We start from the raw sequence: 22,763 nt of genomic DNA, 5'->3' as shown, positions 1-22,763 counted from the left end.
AGATAAAAATAAGCCCAATTGTCCTCATCTTAGAATGAATTACATGAGTTGGGAAGTTTGGGGAGTTTTTTGTTGTTTGTTTACATTAATTCTTCAATTGTTTATGTTAAATATCATTGTCAAGATATTGAATCAGTCCTTATATAAGGTACTTGGTCTTAAGTGGACTATATCACTTTTTCCCCTTGTCAGAAAAAAATAATAATAACATTTCAAAAATAGTGACATTTCAAGTTATACCACTTCTACTTTGTCTCTCATAATATCACAGACTTTTATGCATCACCTCATCACCGGAAGTTATGGCCTTGTGAGCTCTCTGGAAACTCTGCCCAAAAGCCAAATATCGTAGGAATTTGCTGAGGCTGTTTAATTCTGTTACAGACAGATATATCTATTGCAGAAGACCTTTTTTTTTTTTTTTTTTTTTTTTTTTTTTAAGTATTTTCCCCAGGGCATCAGGATAAAAGAAAGAATTTCAACCACGGAAAGAGAGGAGCCCAGGTAAAAGACCCGATATTGATAGAAATGACAGACTGTCACCAATCTCGATAGATTTAAGTACAGAGCAAAGGAGGACTCCAGGTGTTTTTACAAGGAGGAAGTCCTCTGTCCCCCAAGTGAGTTATTAATTCACAAATGAGTGACTAACTGGCATCCCTACTCTGGGGATAACCAGTGATCCACGTGCTCGGTTATACTTGGTGGGTCATTATTTGCAGAAAGGACTCTTCTTGTGACTCACTTGGTTCTCTACATCTATAGAACAATAAGTGATTGGTCACTTTTGGATTACAAGGTTCTCCCCTCTCCCATTTCTGAACTGAGAAACAAGCAGCATACTTATCTAGGGTATGAACTCACAGAGAGAGCAGTGAAAACCATGTTGACGGCACCAACTCCAATGGTTGCATAAACAGGTTGGCTGATTCCAGCAGTCTGAAAAATGCTGGTTGAGTAGTAAAAGATCTGTAAAGTAATAACAGTTTAGCCTTAATCAAGAATCCTGGCACTAATGGCTTGAAAGCAAGAAATATTTTAAGTTGTTTAGTTTTAGTTGTTTCTATGGAACCATGGTCCCTACAATGCCCTAAAGATTTTGTCTGTCCTCTCCTTCTGGGCGATGAGAAGCCACTATCAATCTTTAGTATTTAAAACTCCTGATTGCGATGAGAAGCCGCTATCAATCTTTAGTATTTAAAACTCCTGATTGCTTAAAGTTCTCTTTAAATTTAGCTGAAAACTCTGAATCTGCATTTTCTTTTTATATGTACTTAAAATTGTAAACTTTTGGTTAAGGTATAAAATACATACAAAAAATGTACACATAGCATAAGTATACAGATCAATTAATTTTCACAAACTGAACACACCTGTGTAAGCAGCACACAGATAAAGATATAAATCATGTCTAGTCCTCCAGAAGCTCCCAGAATGTCCCCCTATTCTCCCAAGGAAATGCTTCAACTTCTAACATCATGATAAATTTCACCTAGTCTTGTACTTGCCATAACTGGAATCACACTGTGTGAATTATTTGTTATCTGGCTTCAACATTACCTTTGTGAGGATCATCCATATGGTTATGTGTGCTTGTACAGTGTTGATTATCATTGCTTACTATTTTGTTGTATTAATATACCACTATTTATTACCCAGTCTACTACTGATGGGTATTTAGGTAGTTGTCATTGGCGATTACGAAGGGTGCTGTTGTGAACATTCTAGTATAATCCTTTTGGTGAAAGACGTACATATTTATGCCTGGGGATAGAATTGCTGGACCGTAGTGTATGCATGTGCTCACCTTTACAGATACTGGCAAACAGTTTTCCAACTGACACTCTCACCCATGTGTGTAAGAATTCTGGTTGCTACCACGTTTAATCCAACATTTTTCACTAATCCTCAGTGGACATGGAGAAATCTTCACAATCTCTCTAATAGCCTTTCTTATTAATTATGTTTTTATGTTTATAGTGGTCTTGTTTAGGCCATTCTGTCATTCTGTCATCCTCTTTCACTGCTTCCCTGGTTAACCTGTCCTGCTGGCTGGCACCTCTTCTGCAGGTGGGGCTGATAGAGGAGAACTGTACCCACTGTGTTCAGTGAGGAGCAGCTTACAGCACACTAGACACTATCCCACATTTGTAGGCTGCCCAACAGCTTCGGCTCACATTTCCTGGATGCCTCTAAGTCAGGCATGGGGATAGTAACTAAAGCAGGAAGGTTTGGAGAGATTAAGTATTGCGCCTCTGGATATATACAGGCAGAACTGAGAGAAAGCCTACAAAATTGGTCTCCAAACCCCAAAGGTTTATGGAGTATTAGATTAAAATGAACATCACTGACCCCTTAAAGGAGAACAGAGATGACAGAAGAGCAGTATTCAGCTTGTTGAGTGAGGTTCAGGCCTCCTTTTCTTCAACTGATGAGAATTACTATCTTTCCTTCTTCCAAGGATCTGCCCATCCATCGGTCACCCTCAAAGTGTCCCCTGTGGATCTGTGATTGGCTCATTAAAAAGGAAACCCAAACAGCATTTTTAAAAGCAATAAAAGGGGTAAGTGATTTTCTGTATCTCGTTTTTTTTAACAAATGCTTAATTATTTTCTTCTAGTAGTTAATTGCCAGTAGAATAATTTTAGTTTGCATAATGCAATGATTTCAGTTCAAAACCTAAAAGCTAGCTAGTTTAATATTCAGTATGTTTTTCAATCATGTCTTATCTACTACCCTCACTCACCCATATCATATCAGTTCACTCTATTGTTTATTTTGTATGCTGTCTTGATAAATAGAGTGAAAGTTTCTTGGATGGCAGGAAATTTCTTTGCACCTGGCTACCTGGTATACTTCATTTAAATAGATAAAGGGAACCACGGACTCCTTTTTCCTAAGCCATCAGAAATCCTAAATTTGGTTCTCAAGTCTAGAAGCCCCTTGTAATTCAGGTGGTTTTTTTTTTTTCCTCACAATTATTCTCCTTTTCCCTCTTTTGTATTAATTGTGAATTTTGCCTTTAACCTTCCATCTTAGTGGACACACAGAACCAGTGATTGTCGTTGACGTTTAAAAAAGTTCTATTCCAATTTTAGAAAGCAGATGAAGCGAAACAAAGAAAATTAATGCTCACTCAGTATATGTTTATTGTAGTGAAACATGTGATGTCAACATTTTAAAATGTCTTTTAGCTATTTAAATTTACATCCTTTTCTTTCCCTATTTCATTCAATTTGCTCTTAGAGTTAGGGGGTATTCTAAAACTTACCGCATTGATTCCAGAAAATTGCTGGGCCATGTGCAGCATCAGTGCCACTATAATAGACTGTCGGTAGCTGGAACTGGTGAAGAGCTGAATTATGGAGACTTTTTGTTCACTTGATGCTTCTTCCTTTTCTTTTCTCATCTCAGTGATGTCTTTGGTGACATCATCACTTCCTCTGAGTCTTTTCAAGCCTGTCCCCCCAAATGATCAGGTTGACACAACTCAGGTCAAAACAAAAGTAAATTTACTTTTATTATGTTTTTGAAAGAGTTACAGATCTGCATAGCTCTTTCTATTGCTTTACAGCATGGGTGTTGGAAAGTCTTTTTGTTAAATTAAATCCTGTTTTAAAATTTTTAAAAGCACATTTGGTTTTATCTAATGACAAAGAAAACTATGATCTTTATTATCATAGCAGCGTAATGCAAGTAAAGGTCTTTTAGAAACCTCTGGTTGAGTCCAATACCCTGCATGTGGGTTTCCCATTTGGGCTCGAGTGTTTATGGGTTTGAAATGGCATGCATGAGTCATATTGAGGTGATCTTTCACATTGTTCTTATATGTAATCACTGACTTCATTTGGAAAGCTCTGGTACCAATTTGATCAGTAAACATTCATGCTCACTGCTTTTCATTATCTGCTAGTTCCAAAACAATAGGAAGGGAAAAAAAAAAACCCACCCACAGACTTACTTTTCTTTGCTTTGACTTCCTCATCCAACTTGATGTAAAGGTATCTGGGGCTTTCAGGACAGAAGAGGAGCAGCAGAGACTGGAGGATGGCTGGCAGAGCAGACAAACCAAGCAGGATATGCCACTGCTCATGACTGCCCAAGATGAAGTTGAGGCCGACAATCTGAAGAGGCAGGAGGAAACATAGCAGGTGCACAACATGTTGGGTCTGCTTTCTGCAACTATTTGTTGAAAAAGCACATTGACTGTTTAATAGTATTCCCTGGTGGGGAACCTGGGTGGCTCAGTTCGTGAAGCGTCTGACTTGGGCTCAGGTCACGATCTCATGGTTTGTGAGTTCGAGCCCTGCGTTGGGCTCTGTGCTGACAGCTCAGAGCCTGGAGCCTGCTTCAGATTCTGTGTCTCCCTCTCTCTCTGCCCCTTCCCCACTTGTGCTCGCTCTCTATCTGTCTCTAAAACAGATAAATAAACTTAAAAAAATAGTATTCCCTGACAACTTGGATTCAAGTATGCTCAAACAGAAACTATTAGTATTGTGTCCTACCTTAACTGAATTAGAGACTATTTGTTTTACAAAGAGTTCACTTAGGTTTGTTTTCATTAACTCATATGGGCCATTTAGGATGGGAAACAACCAAACTTTTAAGAACACATTTGACATCTAAAGCAACACCAAAAATCATGTGTAAACTTTGGACATTAAAAAATTTCTTCTTAGATTACCCAGAACTTAAATAAAATGGTATTCCATAGATAGAACAATTATTATAATGGGAACCCGTTTTGTCATTCTTATTGCAGTGGTTTACCCCCTGGATAGTCGTAGGCTAGGGGCTCTGAAGACTCTGAGTCCATGGGATAGAAGGGAAGGATAGAGCTGGCTGAACGAAAAACTGCTATGATAATCATACACATATTAATTTTCCAGGTAAAATGCTCAAAACAAAGGAAACCCAAGCAGTAAAAAAATGTGAAGTTTCCTATTCTTTGAAATCTAAACAGAATAATTTAATTCTAGAATAGCTCCAGAAGTTCAAGATCTGGCATGCTGGGTCATCTCTAGTGCCAATCCTACCAGAGATCCAAGGGGAGAATTGAGGAGTGGTGTCCTAATCATTTAGCTTTGACATAAAAAGCTTAAGTCTCTACACCATCTCTACTCCCGCTGGTGGAACTGGTTTTTTCCTTTGTGTTGGTCTACAGTGAGAGTGGACTGTCAGGGAGGGAGAAGTTGGATAGAGGATGGGTGAAGTAGGGGATCGAGTTTTTACCTGACTAATGAGAATGCCTGTGACAATGGCCAGCTGGTGAAGTGTGCCAAGGGCGCCCCTGAGTGTGGTCGGAGCAATTTCACCAATGTACATTGGAACCAAGCCTGAAATTAGCCCTGCATAAAACATGAACATAAATGTGAATGCAAGTGCAGCTGGGACTATCTCAATAACAGTAATTTGGTTTAAGTATGGTCAGTATCCTGACTAAAAGTCCCTTTCAGAGTCTGTTGGAAGGAAGAGCCCTCGTCCCCAGTCTTAGACACAGTTAATGCAAAAAATATTTGTTGAGAAGACTCCAGACGAAGTTGTAGTTGAATATAGGAATGGAAAGAACTGATGAGTCGTGGATTTGGCAATCACTCATAGCACTGCCTTATTTAGTTAAAACCATGTTAAAATGGACTGTACATCATAAGGCCTTAAGTTGTCTTCAGAAAAGAGATGAAAAAATGCTTTAATAATATTCTTAATCCAAACTCCTGGTATGAAAGGAAATGAGCACTTATGTAGGCCAACCTTTTCACTTCAAAGAGAGTTTACCTGGGATCACAGTGCAACAGAGCATTATCATGAGAACTACAAGCCCTGAGTGTCCACAACGTGCAAGTGCCTCAAGATCACTGTTAAAGTGATGAGCAGGGGTGTGGAGAGGTGGGAGAGGTTAAGGGGTTCAGGGGCTCTTCCTCCATTTTTCCAACCAGAGCAACCCATCTTCTTTATTCTCTCCCAAAACGGGCTTCAGAAAAGATTTTGGTGCTTAAAGGAATACAAAAAATTTGAAAAGCACTAGGCAATTCTGGCTTCTATAGCTTTCTTAAGTGCAGATGTCATCGGTCATGTTGGAGTAGCTGCCAGAGTATCCAGCCATTTGCTGAGTGCACAGGAAGGTCAGACACTATCAATAAGCAAGGCTGAATGAGATGTTTGGCATTTTCTTAAGAATTTAAAAATAATATTTGTTAGAGTCTTCCTCTTAGAGAGATTGTCTATAAAATGGAAATGTATGGCTTTTTTGTAAAAGATGCATTTGGAAACTTTTGATATTTCTTTTAGTGCTTTAAATCGTTCTAAGGTCTCACATGAACAGTTGCATGATTGAAATGGCATCTAAATTTTGGTTGACATTTACATGTGACTCTATTGTGTGGTCTGTTGATCTTAAATAAGAAGAAACCCCCTCCCCCCTTTTTTTGGCTCTATTCCAGGCTGTACTCTCTGTGTAATACTTACCTTTATATCTCAAGAACATAATAATGTAGATAAGCTCACAGGTCTGAAGTGACACAAATTTAAAGCCCAAATGTATTTCCTATTATTTTCAGCAATTTTAATGCTCAGAACAGGACCAGGAATAATTTTAAAAGCTAGTTGGGGAGTACAAGTTACTTGGCTGTGCTAGTGTCCACAATGTTGACAGCATTTCTTTTCAATTTTGCCAAAATATTTGTGATTTTTTTCCTACTGTATGTTAAAAATTAGAGAGAGAAGAAAGAAGAATCATGATTTGGGCCTCCTCAATAGTGTTATTATTTGCATTTTACAGAAGGTTCAGTTAATATATCTAAGGCCAGGCCGAGACAGTGCCAGAATGGATACATGCTGAATGTAAATCTTGCCACATGTGGGTTGACTCTTCACCTTGATAAAGCTATCCTAACTTTTAGCTATTTATATTAACATTGAAAATAACAAAAAAAAATACTTTTAATTAAGTTATTAACTTATGGATATTTTTGACTTTTGTTTTACCTGATCATTGAAGACACATGAAACTATATAGTCTTTTCTCTTTGGAAGTAAATGTAAACATTTTATACATCATTTTGTGCTCTTGCACGTCCCCTCCTCCCGCGCCCCCAGCCCCAGTGAATATTAGTGCTCTGAAAGGCAGCTATGATTTGGGACAATGTAAAACCTTGGCTCCAAACCACCAGAATCAGGGCTTCACTTGCACTGAGAAGCTGAAGATTTGGCTATTGTAGAGATTAAGTGATCCTCCCTTTGTTCACACCCCTGCTGGTTAAATTTGCTTCTGAAAGTTTGAAACCTCTAAAAGTTTGAAAAGTTGTTCCCAGAACTAGTCATTCCAGATATTCAGATGTGAGGCTCACAGGGGGAGCATCCTTCATCCATTGTGAACTCTTCAATCATCTGCTGCTGCGTGACTCCCTCTCCTTATGGTCACCGTCACTGTAATGCTTCACCCAACCATGTCTGGAATCCAATGGCTAGGGAATGTGGTCTGAGAGATGGGCCCGAGTGTCAAGGTCTTTCCAGAAAGGAGAGACAGAGACATAAGTGGCCAAATAGGCCCAAAGAGCTGAGTTGGGGGTTGCGGGTATAGAAGCATGCTACTGTCTCCCGCACAACAGAAGCGATAACGACAGCTAGCTTTTCTTGGCAGCTTGCTGTAGTCAGATCCTATGCTGAACATTTACATGTATTCTCACAAGTGCCTTACATGGTAGATATTATCTCTTTCGTTTAACAGATAATGAAACTAAGAGTTAAATAATTTATCTGAGATGATACCACTAGAAACTGCCATGAGCAAGAAGATAGCTTCACAACTCCCACTTACTGGTCCCAAACCTGCTTGACTCTGGACTTCAATTTCATGCTATTGCCTTTCCCTTTTGTGATACCACCTTAGGCTCAAAAACTTCCCTGCATGTTACCACATCTGCCGTTAGAATTTTTCAGACAGATGTGTGTGTGTGTGTGTGTGTGTGTGTGCGAGCACATGCACATGTTATGACTTACCACAATAGAGTCCTGATATACTTCTTCCTGAAATTATAAGAATGTGAGATGGTCCCAGTTTGGAAAACCCCATCAAGAGAGCTCCAGCTAATGAGAGAACATTTGCTACCAACATTGCTTTGATTCTGAAATTTTAAAAAGCAAGGATTATAAGTTCAGCATCAAAACTTGATAAAATTATTTGCCCTCAGAGTATGCTAAGGTATTTACCTAAGAGCAGTTATTTTAATTTTGCTGAAACAGCTAGTTGGGGATCTTAAACCATGACTGCTAGTTTGATTTATCTGTTGTCTAAAGCATTAACGATTAATGTTTATAATGAGAAAATCTGAGTTTCATGCACATGATCTCCACATTTTATTTATTTTTTTTTTTAAATTTTTTTTTTTTCAACGTTTTTTTTTTTTATTTATTTTTGGGACAGAGAGAGACAGAGCATGAACGGGGGAGGGGCAGAGAGAGAGGGAGACACAGAATCGGAAACAGGCTCCAGGCTCCGAGCCATCAGCCCAGAGCCTGACGCGGGGCTCGAACTCACGGACCGCGAGATCGTGACCTGGCTGAAGTCGGACGCTTAACCGACTGCGCCACCCAGGCGCCCCATGATCTCCACATTTTAATAGAGATGATTCAATTGTGGTGATGACTGGTTTGCTTTAAGATAATACTTCTGAAACTTTTTCTTTTTTCTTTTTTTTTTTTTTTTTCTTCTGAAACTTTTTCAAACAATTAACTAGTTAAGTTTTCTTCAAGAGGGCACCTGGCTGGCTCAGTTGATAGAACATGTGACTCTTGATCTCAGGGTGTGGAGTTCAAGCCCTACATTGGGGGTGGAGCTTACTTTAAAAAAAAAAAGAGTACAGATACCATTAAAAATAAAAATAAATAATTAAGTTTTCTTCAAGTTGATTGCTATAAGGCATAATTGCCTGTTGATAGCTATATTCAACACTGTAGTTGTAACTTATGACTTTCTTTCTTTCTTTCTTTCTTTCTTTCTCTTTCTTTCTTTCTTTCTTTCTTTCTTTCTTTTCTCTCTCTCCCTTCCTTCCTTCCTTCCTTCCTTCCTTTCTTAATGGTGCACATTTTTAGTTGATGTAGGTCATGTAAGGAACTTTCAAAGTTAAATTTCCTTTAACATGAATTACTTGGAAATAAATTAAAATATACTTTGACTTTAAGCCTTATCAAAGAGAATTATAATTATTCTTATTTTGACATCGTATGTCATATTTCCAGAATCAATGAATTAGTGTCAACCAATGTAAAACATGTAATCAAGTTGACAATAGTAACAAAAATATCATTTTCAAAATTAATCATATGAAAATTAACATTTGCAGACATCTGATACTTTTACTCCCATTAAATGGAAAATTGGGGCACAAAAACCTCCTTTAAAGTTCAGTAGATGATGATAAGGACAATGAAAGAATCTAAATGGGTAGGTGTGGAAATATTTGTGCCACAAACAAATGTCAGCACCTTGTTATATTCTATGTCAATGTTTCAAACTTGAACAGGTGAGCTTTTTCTAAACAAGTATCTTTAACGCCAAGGAGATTTTTTTTTTTTTCTGGAGAGTAAAACTATGTAGTCTTATTCTTCAGTGATTGCCCACAACTATAGGCTTAATAATATCCTCCAAGAGTCCACATCCTGATCTTCAGAACCTGGCAATACGTTACCTTATATAATAAAAGGGATTTTGCAGGCATGATTAAATCGAGGACACTGAGATAAAGAGATTACCTTGGATTATTCTGGTGGACCCAGTGATGGAATCACTAGTATTCTTATAAGAGGACAGCAGAGGAGAAGATAATGTGATGAAAGAAGTAAGATTGGAGTAATGTGCTTTGAAGATTGAGTGAGGGGCCACAAGCCAAGCAATATAGGTGACCACTGGAAGCTGGAAAAGGGCACGGAAATGAGTTTTTCCCTCAGAACATCTAGAAGGAACCAGCCCTAAAGGCATCAAAATTGGCAAAGATGAAGTCAAGCTTTCACTTTTTGCAGATGACATGATATTATACATGGAAAATCCGATAGACTCCACCAAAAGTCTGCTAGAACTGATACATAAATTCAGCAAAGTTGCAGGATACAAAATCAATGTACAGAAATCAATTGCATTCTTACACACCAATAATGAAGCAACAGAAAGACAAATAAAGAAACTGATCCCATTCACAATTGCACCAAGAAGCATAAAATACCTAGGAATAAATCTAACCAAAGACGTACAAGATCTGTATGCTGAAAACCATAGAAAGCTTATGAAGGAAATTGAAGAAGATATAAAGAAATGGAAAAACATTCCATGCTCATGGATTGGAAGAACACATATTGTTAAAATGTCAATACTACCCAAAGCTATCTACACATTCAATGCAACCCCAATCAAAATTGCACCAGCACTCTTCTTGAAGCTAGAACAAGCAATCCTAAAATTTGTATGTAAACACAAAAGGCCCCAAATAGCCAAAGTAATTTTGAAGAAGAAGACCAAAGCAGGAGGCATCACAATCCCAGACTTTAGCCTCTACTACAAAGCTGTCATCATCAAGACAGCATGGTATTGGCATAAAAACAGACACATAGACCAATGGAATAGAATAGAAACCCCCGAACTAGACCCACACATGTATGGCCAACTAATCTTTGACAAAGCAGGAAAGAGTATCCAATGGAAAAAAAGACAGTCTCTTTAGCAAATGGTGCTGGGAGAACTGGACAACAGCATGCAGAAGAATGAAACTAGACCACTTTCTCACACCATTCACAAAAATAAACTCAAAATGGATAAAGGACCTGAATGTGAGACAGGAAACCATCAAAACACTAGAGGAGAAACCAGGAAAAGACCTCTCTGACCTCAGCCGCAGCAATTTCTTACTTGACACATCCCCAAAGGCAAGCAAATTAAAAGCAAAAATGAACTATTGGGGCCTCATCAAGATAAAAAGCTTCTGCACAGCAAAGGAAACAATCAACAAAACTAAAAGGCAACCGATGGAATGGGAAAAGATATTTGCAAATGACATATTGGACAAAGGGCTAGTATCCAAAATCTATAAAGAGCTCACCAAACTCCACACCCGAAAAACAAATAACCCAGTGAAGAAATGGGCAGAAAACATGAATAGACACTTCTCTAAAGAAGACATCCGGATGGCCAACAGGCACATGAAAAGATGCTCAACATTGCTCCTCATCAGGGAAATACAAATCAAAACCACACTGAGATATCATCTCATGCCAGTCAGAGTGGCCAAAATGAACAGATCAGGAGACTATATATGCTGGAGAGGATGTGGAGAAACGGGAACCCTCTTACACTGTTGGTGGGAGTGCAAACTGGTGCAGCCACTCTGGAAAACAGTGTGGAGGTTCCTCAAAAAATTAAAAATAGATCTACCCTATGACCCAGCAGTAGCACTGCTAGGAATTTACCCAAAGGATACAGGAGTACTGATGCATAGGGGCACTTGTACCCCAATGTTTATAGCAGCACTCTCAACAATAGCCAAATTGTGGAAATTGTGGTTTAATACTGGGGCGCCTGGGTGGCTCAGTCGGTTAAGCGTCTGACTTCAGCTCAGGTCACGATCTCGCGGTCTGTGAGTTCGAGCCCCGTGTCGGGCTTTGGGCTGATGGCTCGGAGCCTGGAGCCTGCAGCCTGCTTCCGATTCTGTGTCTCCCTCTCTCTCTGCCCCTCCCCCATTCATGCCCTGTCCCTCTCTGTCTCAAAAATAAATAAACGTTAAAAAAAATAAAAAAAAAAAATAAAAAGAAATTGTGGTTTATATACACAATGGAGTACTACGTGGCAATGAGAAAGAATGAAATATGGCCTTTGTAGCAACGTGGATGGAACTGGAGAGTGTTATGCTAAGTGAAATAAGCCATACAGAGAAAGACAGATACCATATGTTTTCACTCTTATGTGGATCCTGAGAAACTTAACAGAAACCCATGGGGGAGGGGAAGGAGAAAAAAAAAAAAAAGAGGTTAGAGTGGGAGAGAGCCAAAGCATAAGAGACTCTTAAAAACAGAACAAACTGAGGGTTGATGGGGGGTGGGAGGGAGGGGAGGGTGGGTGATGGGCATTGAAGACAGCACCTTTTGGGATGAGCACTGTGTGTTGTATGGAAACTAATTTGACAATAAATTTCATATATTAAAAAAAAAACTTAATAAAAAAATAAAAAGTAAATTGAAAAAAAAAATAGAAGGAACCAGCCCTGCTGACACCTCGGCTTCAGCCAAATGAAACTGAATTTGGGCTTCTAACCTCCAAAACTGTAAGAAAATTAATTTGTGTTGTTTTCAGCCACTGCTTAGGGTAACTCATTAGAGCAGTAATAGAAAAACAATATATGTGAATTGTCAACTACTCAAAGGGAAGGAAAACAGTGATTTAGAGCTGACCAACTTCAGAGCTGCAGAGCAGAACAAGACAGGGATGTTTCTCTGTGAAGTGCCTTTTCTTTACACAAGGACAGAAGACAAACAAATTCAATAATTGACCTTAAGAAAATTGTTATTAGCTGGCTAGTCGTATATTCTATTAGGGAGAATATTCTATTAGGCAGAAAAACTCTTAAAAGAGATAGCCTGAAAGTACTTTTGGTGCCAGATTTCTCTTAAGTCCCTCTTCCTTAACCACCAAGGGATGCTAGAGCACTTTGTACAACTTAGAGGATTTTAACTTCTGCTCAGACGGGAGAAATGGCCAAGAATGAATAATCTAAAAATACATGACATTGTTGAATCAGGGAGAAAGAATATATTTCTAAGTATATGTCTTTAAATTTTGCTCTAAATATTCCTGTTAGCGTAGGCATTATCACTGTCATCCTGTCATCATCATTGTCTTCATCATCATCATCATCATCACCATCAGCATCACAGTAAGGCTACATTCAGGGCTTGCTTACTATGTGTTGGGCATTGTGATAAACCTCTGTGTATGTTCTCATGTAATCCTCGTAATGATGCTACGAGTTAGGTATTATTTTTTTCTTACATTGTAGATGGAGGGGGAAACATCTTAGAGGACCTAAGTAACTCGTTCATTTTCACACATTGTTTATATAAAAGAAAGAGTGTATTCAAATGCAAGGTATGTACACCTTATGTACAACTTATGGTAGCATGGATTGATTGCACAGATCATGGTCTCCTCCACCATATCCTTGTAATTAAATTTTCAGAACACAGCCTCTGGAAAAATTGACCCTGAGAAGCCAAATCTATAAAACAGTGGCCACAGACATTTATTACCTATTTCACAATTACAAGGAAAGAGTTTTTAAAGCAGTAATAGAAATATACATTTTTCTTTATTTATTTTTAACTGATGGAGCAACGTCCTGGTCAATAAGGAAAATCATGGCATTTATCAGTGACTCTTCCTAGAAAAATAGTTTTATAGGAGAGACTAAACCCTTTTGTCTTAATTTTGATGTTAAAATTATTAATTGGTGGCTCTTTTCATGGAGAATCATTTTTCTACTGAGAGCTGGAAGAAGCATCACTTTTAGTTTACCATAAGTCATTTGATAAATAATCATTTGACATGGTTTTGGGGTATGATCATTGTTGATGCTAAATTCTAAGACTTGAGAGGGCATGCATCTGTTTCCTTCAGTAGGACCTGAAATAAATGTTTTAGAGTATGTCACTGGACCTGCCAGAATCTCATCTCTAAATGAGATGACAATAAGGACTTAAGTTTTCTTTCTTTCTTTCTATCTTTCTTTCTTTCTCTTTCTTTCTCTTTCTTCTTTCTTTCTCTCTCTCTCTCTCTTTTTCTTTCTTTCTTTCTTTCTTTCTTTCTTTCTTTCTTTCTGTAAGCTTCATGCCCAACTTTGGGCTTGAACTCATGACCCTAAGATCAAGAGTCACAGGCTCCACCAACTGAGCCAGCCAAGTGCCCCTTAAATTTTTTCTTTAAGAATGGGAAGAGGTAGAAAATATCAGTAGCTGGTGAAAGAATTGGTTGGTTCATGTTATAAAATTTAACTTTGGTTAATTTTATTTATTTTAGAAATAATCTAAAAAATTTTCCAATTACTGCTTAAATCAATTTGGTTCAAATTAAAATGATTTAATTTTTTTAAACAATTTAAGTCAGTTTATGAACCCTGTAACTTATGGATTCTAAGTTCAGCTAAACACGTGTAAATTGAGAAAAATGTGAGAAACTGACTCTTTTATGGTAGAGGAATGTCCTTTCAAATAAGAACAAGAATAAAACTTAGGTTATTAGGTTATTCAGTATTTAAGAAAACTTCTTACAGTCTTGTTATATAAAATCTCCAGTGCAAGAGGAAGAAATTTTCAGTACTTTAATAACCAGAGAGATAAAATTATAATTTAAAGTAGGAATTTAAAAAACTAAATTAATTTTAATCCAGAATTACTAAAATAGATGCCTATATCATTTACATCTTTAAATATTTTTGCATTTTCTAAATTGTCCATATTTGCATATTTATTTTTATCATTAGAAAAAATATAATTAATAAACAAAAGGTGGCATCAAAAAGTAGAAAATAAATCTAAAAAAACCCAACCATTTGATTTTTCTGATTTTTCTGATTTTATTTCCTCTCTCTGGTGGTGGGGGCAGAATCCCAACTTAGTATGTCACATGACTAAATGAAAGAAATTTGAGTCTGAAGGAGTTCCAGTGATGTTTTAAATCCAAAACACCTGGTAAAAACTAGAGTAAAGAAATGGAGACACTATTTGTTTCATCTCTGGTTCGGGCTTTGACATAGCAGTAGCAGCAGCTAGAAACCCAGGCCAACTGTATTGGGCAACTGAGAGTTAGGGATATTGGTTTGACCTTAGGACTTGACTGATCCAAATGCCAAATTCTAATTTGAAAATGAAAAACTGGGGGTCTGAGAAATGGAGTGATTTGGGGAAGCAAACAATGGATTCCCTGGTTAAAAATTTCACTCTTGGCTTTTCTATAGTTCTTGAGTTAACCATTTGTGTAGTGGTTTCTTAACATATTTTTAAAACTATTGAATTTAGAGAATCAAAGCATTTCTGTGGAAATACACACCAAATTCAGTTTTGCTATGAATGCTTCCACAATTAAGCAGACTAGGGCAAGAGCTTTCTCCATTATTCAGTCTAAAACCAACCTAACTGATAGGGTCATGAATTGAAAAACAAACAAACAAACAAACAAACAAGCAAACAAAAAACAACTTCAAAACTATTCCACAAAAGGAAAGATGATTTCTTCCTAAACAAAGTCTTAACAAACCCCAAGTACTAGTTTCCATGTTTATGCTTATTTATGAAACTTGCCTACCTTCCAAGCTGGTCTCCAAGCCACCCACCAAGGAAGGATGCAATCATTCCACCAACTGCAAAGCTAGACACAGACAAGGACCAGAGCATGGTAATGAGGCTAGTAGATGTTGTAGTCTCTTCCTCCTCCAAAGAGGTTGGTGTTGAATCCCTTAGGTATGGGATTGTGGGCAGGTCATTTGTACTGTTGATAGTATAGTTGTTGATAGCTTTTCGGTCTTCCAGTGGAATACCCAAAACATATTCATAATGGGATATTATTACCTGGGGAAATAAAATAAAGAAAAATAGCTCCAACATCTCATATACTCTATACATTTTTTCTTTGTTTTTCCTTTAGAATGTTTGTTAGGTGTTTAAAAGTGTCATCCCAATTATGTGTGTTATATACATGCAGTCACAGATAGATTTATTTACAGTTGACCATATCCTGTAAAACAGAGGTCGCAAATTCCAGTGCCTACAGGAACTAGGCAGCAACAAATAAGTGAAGGAGAACCTTGATAGCTAGGAGAACTGAAATACAGTCTCTACTATTGAGACTATAATAGTAAGTGGGCAAGGTTATAGCACTGGAGAGCATTTGCCTCACCTAAAGGAGGAAGCTGCAAATGTGAGACTAGTGTTTCATGACCTTTAATTTTTAAAAAGAAGCCAGAAATCTTGGGGTGCCTGGGTGGCTCAGTCAGTTAATCATCCAATTCGTGGTTTCGGCTCAGGTCATGAACTCTTGGTTTGTGAGTTCAAGCTCTGAATCGGGCTCTGCACTGGCAGTGTGGGATTCTCTCTGCTTGGGATTCTCTCTCTCTGCCCCTCCCCTGCTTTCTCTCTTTCTTTCTCTCTCAAAATAAATAAATAAATAAATAAATGAATAAATGGAAAGAAACCAGAAATCTGTATTTTTATATAAAATTCTTTAAGTTTTAAATGCAAGCAGCTATTCAAATGGAAAATATTCTGCAGGCTGAAAAGACTAGGTGCTGTATCCTTGCTAGAAGTATGCTATAAGTTTAGCAATAAACTTCCTGGCAGCCAGCTCAAAGAGAAGAAAACAGTCCTGTATCCTGATGAATTTCAAAGATAAAAACAACTCAGTGGCCCCTCAGAAGGTGTTGGGACCTGAAGGAATTTTTTTCTTCTGGATCCCCACAGAGTTCGGTGTGTAATATAATGAACAATTCTCAGAACTAAATTTCACAGCACCATTATTTTATCATGTGTTTCTGAAGAGGCAAAGATCCTACCAAAATATAATTTAGTAAAGGCACAGCCTTCAGGCTTCCTTCTTTGTCCTTCCTCTCAGTGATGGTTTGGTCACTATTGAGTGGTCTGGGAGGACCTCTGACAAGGACCTGGAATACAACTGACTAGGTTGCCAGTCATAGGGTAAAGCCCTATGTGGTAAAGTCAACTGAGTGAGGGAGGGAAGTGACGTCCTCTTATGATAAAAGAAGTCTGACCATGACATTACCTCATTAGCAGACCACTCTATAGGGATAATATACATAGAAAAAAGGCTAGAAGGAAACATCCAAAATGTTCTCAGCTGTTTGCTCTATGTGGTAGAATAATTATAGATGATTATTTCTAACACTTTCTGTAACAGGTATGTGTAGCTTTTTGTTTTTCTTTTTTAATTTCTTTTGAGAGAGAGAAAAGGAGAGTGTGTGCATGTGCACGTGTGGGCAAGTGGGGGGAGAGGCAGAGAGAGAGGAGAGAGAATCCCAAGCAGGTTCTGTGCTGTCAGTGCAGAGCCCTACTCAAGTATCGATCTCATGAACCATGAGATCATGACCTGGGTTGAAATCAAGTCAAACGCTTAACCAACTGAGCTACCCAAGTGCCCCTGTATAATTTTTTATAATCATAAAAAAGTGTGACTTTAAAATACCCTAAAATAATGCCAAATGTCATCCCACTAACAAAAACAAATGAAGCTAAATGATTATTATTCTATAATGGTGTTTAAGTGGCTTGTTAAACACAGAAAAGAAGGGCTCTAGATAAGGCACTAAGCCGGATGCCAGTCGGGGATCCTGTTTTCAAGTCTGGCTCTAGGACTTGGATTGAAGGAGGGGAAACCTTAGACTAATTTCCCCTCTCCTTCCCTGGAGAGGATGGTTTAAATAGAATGTGAAAAGATCTTCCACAAAAAAGAGGCTTGCTGATTCTGAAATATGGTGATGTTGAACCAAATTTCAAGAAGCCCACTCAGAAAAAAAGCCATGACCCCCAGCATTATCATCTAAATCTCTCACCCTCGGCAAGACAGTCACACCCATGAGAATATTATGTGGCACCTGACCAAAGCACATCTTCTGGTCCAAGGAGCAGCCCTTCCAGGGTTGTATATTCTATACATACGATCACAGGTAGATTTATTTATTGTTGACCATATCTGTGGCCAGCACACATTTTCCATGGAGCCCAACATTGTAAGAGAAGCAGATGAAATAGGATTTATTCATAGAAGGCACCCAACAAATGCTTGCACTTTCACCTTCTGCCACTCCTTTCCCCCCACCTTCTCTCCTCTCTTTCTTTACTCATGGAACACTTTATTGAACCCCATTATGCCAATGACAGGAAGAGGAATGAGACATCAATCCTGACCTAAATGACCCGACAGCCTTCATTAGAGCAAGGGGGGTGAATTCCTGGTTTCCCCACTTACAAGCCATAGGAGCTGAGAAAAATGACAGCCCTCTCCTATTTATTCATTGGATACCAGAGTAGGGATGCACAAAATAAATGAGAAAAGTTATAGAAATTATTCAATATTAAAAAAAATACCCATCCAAATAGTTATTATGGAGAAAATCCAAATTTTTATTGGACTTCTTGACTATTATTAAATAGTTTCATATTATTTTTCTTTGAATTAGCTATGGGAGACAGAAGTAGGAGGAAGGACTAGGACGTTTTTAGTGTTAAGTTTCCTAAAGGTTTTCAACTGACCTAGAATTGGGTATAATAAGGTTTTTAGAGGTCCAACTAGGGAGAACATATGTTAAAGTGCCTGATGCACAGTGAGTTGGTGCTCAGTAAAAGTTAGTGCACTAAAATCCTTCTATTGCTTCCTCTTATTCCCTGGCATTTTTCATTCATTTTTCCACTCACGTATGGCGGGGGGCTCTGAATCAAGGCTGCAATAAGCTCTTCAGTTTTTAAAAACAACATCAATAGGCATGTGGTATTCTGGCTAGAGTTTTCTGTGAGCTCAGCAAACAGCAGAGTCAGAGATCAGGAGTTGTTTATTGCCCTTTCTTTCTTTGTGAGGGTGATAGAGGAGTCAAGGCCAAGTTATCAGCTCTGAAACCACGCACATGGTGCCTGACAGAATGCTGGGATTACCCTGTGTTCTCCACGTGGGCACACTTTATCTCTGTGTATGAGGAACGCAGATCTTTCAGTCACTGACAGAAATCGCCACAAAGAGAATTGAATTGTACATGTTTCACTTGCCTCTTGAGGTGCGTTGATCACGCCAATATCATATCCAAACTGGAAGGAACCTAGTGCAGCTGTGACGACAGCGAAAACCAAAGTCCCGGTGACCTGTGGGGAATGAAACACAGGGCTAGGAAACACTAAGCAATTTCAGTTACCTGCCATCCTGTCGGTCTGCAGCTTGGATTTCTGACAGGCTCCACAGGCTGGTTCTTGATCCTTGATACTCATTCACAGTATGCCTTATGTTCCCAGCAGGCGTCATTCATACAGGAATGTAAAAGCCATTCATCATGTCCTCTACACTGCTAAAGCTGAGAGAAGTTTGGGACAATTTCTTCCAAGAGAGGAACGAAACATCCTTTTACATACACACACACACACACACACACACACACACAAATATATATATATGTATATATTTAAGATTCAAAATCAGGACTGAGGACTAGAATTGCTACTGACTGAAGGCAACTGCCATGACAGAAACAGTCAGTTTATATCATTGGGAGAAGTCAAATAAGACACCAGTAACAAAGAGATAGGGGGCGCTCCTGGGCATTGCTGTTGTACAAAACCACCTCAAAACTCATATAAGAGGCATAGGCCAGGCTTTATCACAACCACATCACCTTCCATGTAAGGATAATTTTCAAGATTTGCAACTAGTTGAACCTAGAGCTATGGATTAAAGCATGTTCTTTTCTTCCCAACTCCATGTAGCTACAAAAAACAGTGTAGAAAGGAACATTTATTCCCTTCAACTCAAAATTACACGTCTGACCATCTTAGAGAAATCATATCATACATATGGAATCACGTTTCAGGATATTTGATGAAGCTGTGTGTGTGTGTGTGTGTGTGTGATAGAAAAAATTGTAGAAAGAACCTAAATGTCATTCAGTGGAAAATGGCCAGATAGACTCAAATACATCATAAGACCTATAACTCGCTATGCTGCAGTTAAAAGGAATAATGTGACTGTTATGTACTGACTTATTGTTACGTGACAAATGAAGCTGTGTAATCTCATTAATATTTTTTTAAAAAGGCTTAAACCCGAGTATTCTTTGATTTGTGCATGTTGTATGTAAGTCATAGAATATTTTCTTGAAGAAAAAATAACAAAAGGATGATCGTTGAGGAGAAATATGAGACTAGAGAAGAGGGTATTTTTTCTTTTATTTATACTATGAGTCATTTTATGAGGAAATAATTTCATATATAATTACATAATTTAAATGTTTAAATAAATAACATGGACTATTGTAAAAATTCCATTGAACAAATGAATGAGTCATATCAACATGGATTCCAGTTCCCACTCTGATATTTAGGGAGTATGTGACCCAAGCCACTTCTCCTATAGGATCCTCAGTTTTTCTCTAAATTGGGGGATCATTGTAAACCCCTACTCCAGCATGAAAAATAGCTTATTAGTCAGGTCCCCTCATTCCCTAATAAAGCTAGATATCAGAAATTTCAGTGTCCTCATCCACAAAGTATAATCACAGAACCAGCCCGAGAGCCCTTGAGGTTAGAGTCTAGTGGTCTTATAACCAGACCCGAGTTAGAGAGCTTGTTACAGGTGTAGCTTCCTGGAGTTCATCCCAGACCTATTACTGGGTTGGACTCTCTGGGGAGAGAATTGGGAATCTGTAGGTTTGTCCTCTTTCCACTAATTCAGAATCAAGTTCAGGTGGCACCTCTGTAGACTTTTCTTCCCAGCAACCTCCTTCCCTGAAAGGACTTAAAAACTTTCCCCAAAGATATGATAATATTATATATGTATATCTTAAAAGAAGCATATATATCTCATATAATATGCATTGTATATTGAGATATAAACCATATGTATATTTATACATGTACATAATAAAATAATTGTAAATAAATTCAAAGTAAAATGTACATGTGTGTATACATACACACAATATGCTACATGGTGTATGGGATTACCAGAGATTTTGAATTATCCTTTAACATGTAACTAGATCTCTAATACCTAGTGCCTCAGGCAGCCAAAGCTAAAATGGGTTCCATTTACTTGGTTGGTGGTTTTTCCTCAAATCCTTTTTCCCCTTCAGCTGTTTCCAAGGACAGGGAATTTCATCCTTTCATTTTATTTATAGGGAGTAACCAGCAGCAGCAGTGAGGGGCCCAGTGGGCACCTCGAGAAGGCTTCAACTCACTTCCCTGATAGTGTCTATCACTACAATCTAGACAATCTGATATTAGGTGCAATGCAAACACAGCTTCAAGGCCTGATACTGAATATTTATGCCTAGTGCATGCCTATTCATTGCTCTATGTGTATCATCTCTTTTAACTGCTCTCAGTTTTCTCTTATTTGTCTAATAAATGAAACTAGTTTATTATCTTAAAGTTCTTGTAGGTCAAGAGTCTGGTATGAGTCTCACCAGACTAAAATTAAGATGTTGGCAGGTTGTGTTCCTCTCTGGAGGCTGTGGAGGAAAATTCGGGTTGATGGTAGAATTCTGTTCCCCATGGTTGTAGAATCTGTGTTTTTGTGCTGGCTGCAAAGTGAGAGCCATTCCGAGCTCTAGAGGCCACCACATTCCTTGGCTAGTGGTGCCCTTCCCCTGTCTTTGTGGCCAGAAATGGGTCAGTCAGGTCCTCACGCTAATCCTGACCACTGCAGAAAAGTTCTTCCCTTTGAAGAATTTGTGGGGTTAGATTTGGCCTAGCTGGATAATCCAGGGAAATCTCTGTATCTTAATGACATTTGTAAAGTCCTTTTTGCCATTTAAGGTAGCATATTTACATATTCTGGAGATAAGGTAATGGCCATCTTTGGAGAGCCATTTTTCTACCAACCACACTTCTCATGACAGCACCATCAGCATCCCTATTTTATAGGTAACTAGACTAGATTAAGGTCTCAGAGGCAGTAACTTGTACAATAATGACATGGGTCCAGACCTTATGCTTTTAACTAATGGGTTATTTTGCATTTTTCATCGGTCAGAAATAGGCATTCAAAATTCAAGACATTCAAAATTTCATCTAGTTGGTCAGATAAGGAACAAACATCTAAAAATCTAGGATCATTATCTTTCTCAATAAAAAAAATATATATATCTGGGTTGCCTGGGTGGCTCAGTCAGTTAATCGTCCGACTTCAGTTCAGGTCATGATCTCACAGTTTGTGGGTTCAAGCCCTACATCAAGCTCTGTGCTGAAAGCTCAGAGCCTGGATCCTGCTTTGGATTCTGTGTCTCCCTCTCGCTTGGTCCCTCCCCCACTCACACTCTGTCTCTCTCAAAAATAAATAAACATTTAAAAAATATATTAAGAGTGCACATATTTATAGAATTTGCAAGTGTGACGCTGAAACCAAATCACCAATAGTGCCCAGTTTCAAGTTCACTTTCCCACTACCCACCACACAAATCCCCTCCTTCCTCATCTACCCACAGAAAACTTGTGAAGTTTCTGTACAAAAATACAAAAGGGCCAAAGTTACTCAACTGCTCATCTACAACTCAGTTGAAGAACCTCATGGCCTTCCCACCACCAAATCCAGGGCCATGATATACTCACCCAATTTCTTCCCTTCATCTCCTTTTCTTCCTGTGGCAGAATGTCCAAGTACTTGGTGTCTTAGTGACTGCCCTTCCCACTCCATCCCTGGGCTTCTGCTCTCTGCTGGCTCTCTCCTCCTGCCCCCACCAGACAATCATATAGTTCCTCTCTTCTTATTTTAACAATCCAACTAGTCACCATGCCAATGGTGAGCAGGGGTGCTATGGAAATGGAAGTTGGTGGTGAAGGTGGTGGCAGTAGCAGATTTGGTCCCCCATAATCTCCATCGGCCCGCCCCTGCCACTCCAAACAGCGTTAGCTGCTCCTACATTACTTTGATAAAAACGAAATTTAATTTTCAGAGATCGAAGTTCTCTGGAGCTCCGGTCCCATTACTTTCTAATCACATTGTTCTAAGTCATTACTGTAGC

The 22,763-nt window shown here is 38.4% G+C and overlaps 1 protein-coding gene across 1 annotated transcript in view; it reads right to left on the bottom strand.

Annotated features, from left to right (window-relative positions):
- The window catches only part of SLC2A2 (solute carrier family 2 member 2), a 27,215-nt gene extending 4,780 nt beyond the window's left edge, over positions 1–22,435 (bottom strand). The window contains exons 1-8 of the mRNA XM_049629198.1: positions 22,351–22,435; positions 18,802–18,926; positions 15,338–15,600; positions 7,999–8,123; positions 5,233–5,348; positions 3,962–4,124; positions 3,272–3,459; positions 865–969 (exon numbers count right to left, since the gene is read on the bottom strand). Of these exons, the coding sequence (XP_049485155.1) occupies positions 865–969; positions 3,272–3,459; positions 3,962–4,124; positions 5,233–5,348; positions 7,999–8,123; positions 15,338–15,600; positions 18,802–18,926; positions 22,351–22,435 (1,170 nt within the window). The remainder of the gene's footprint in view (positions 1–864; positions 970–3,271; positions 3,460–3,961; positions 4,125–5,232; positions 5,349–7,998; positions 8,124–15,337; positions 15,601–18,801; positions 18,927–22,350) is intronic.
- Between the last annotated feature and the right edge of the window lie 328 nt (positions 22,436–22,763).

The sequence above is a fragment of the Panthera uncia genome, chromosome C2, assembly GCF_023721935.1.
Source record: "Panthera uncia isolate 11264 chromosome C2, Puncia_PCG_1.0, whole genome shotgun sequence".
Classification (NCBI taxonomy): Eukaryota; Metazoa; Chordata; class Mammalia; order Carnivora; family Felidae; genus Panthera; species Panthera uncia.
Note: the sequence above shows the minus strand (reverse complement) of the source record. Positions and strands in the feature narration are given on the sequence as shown.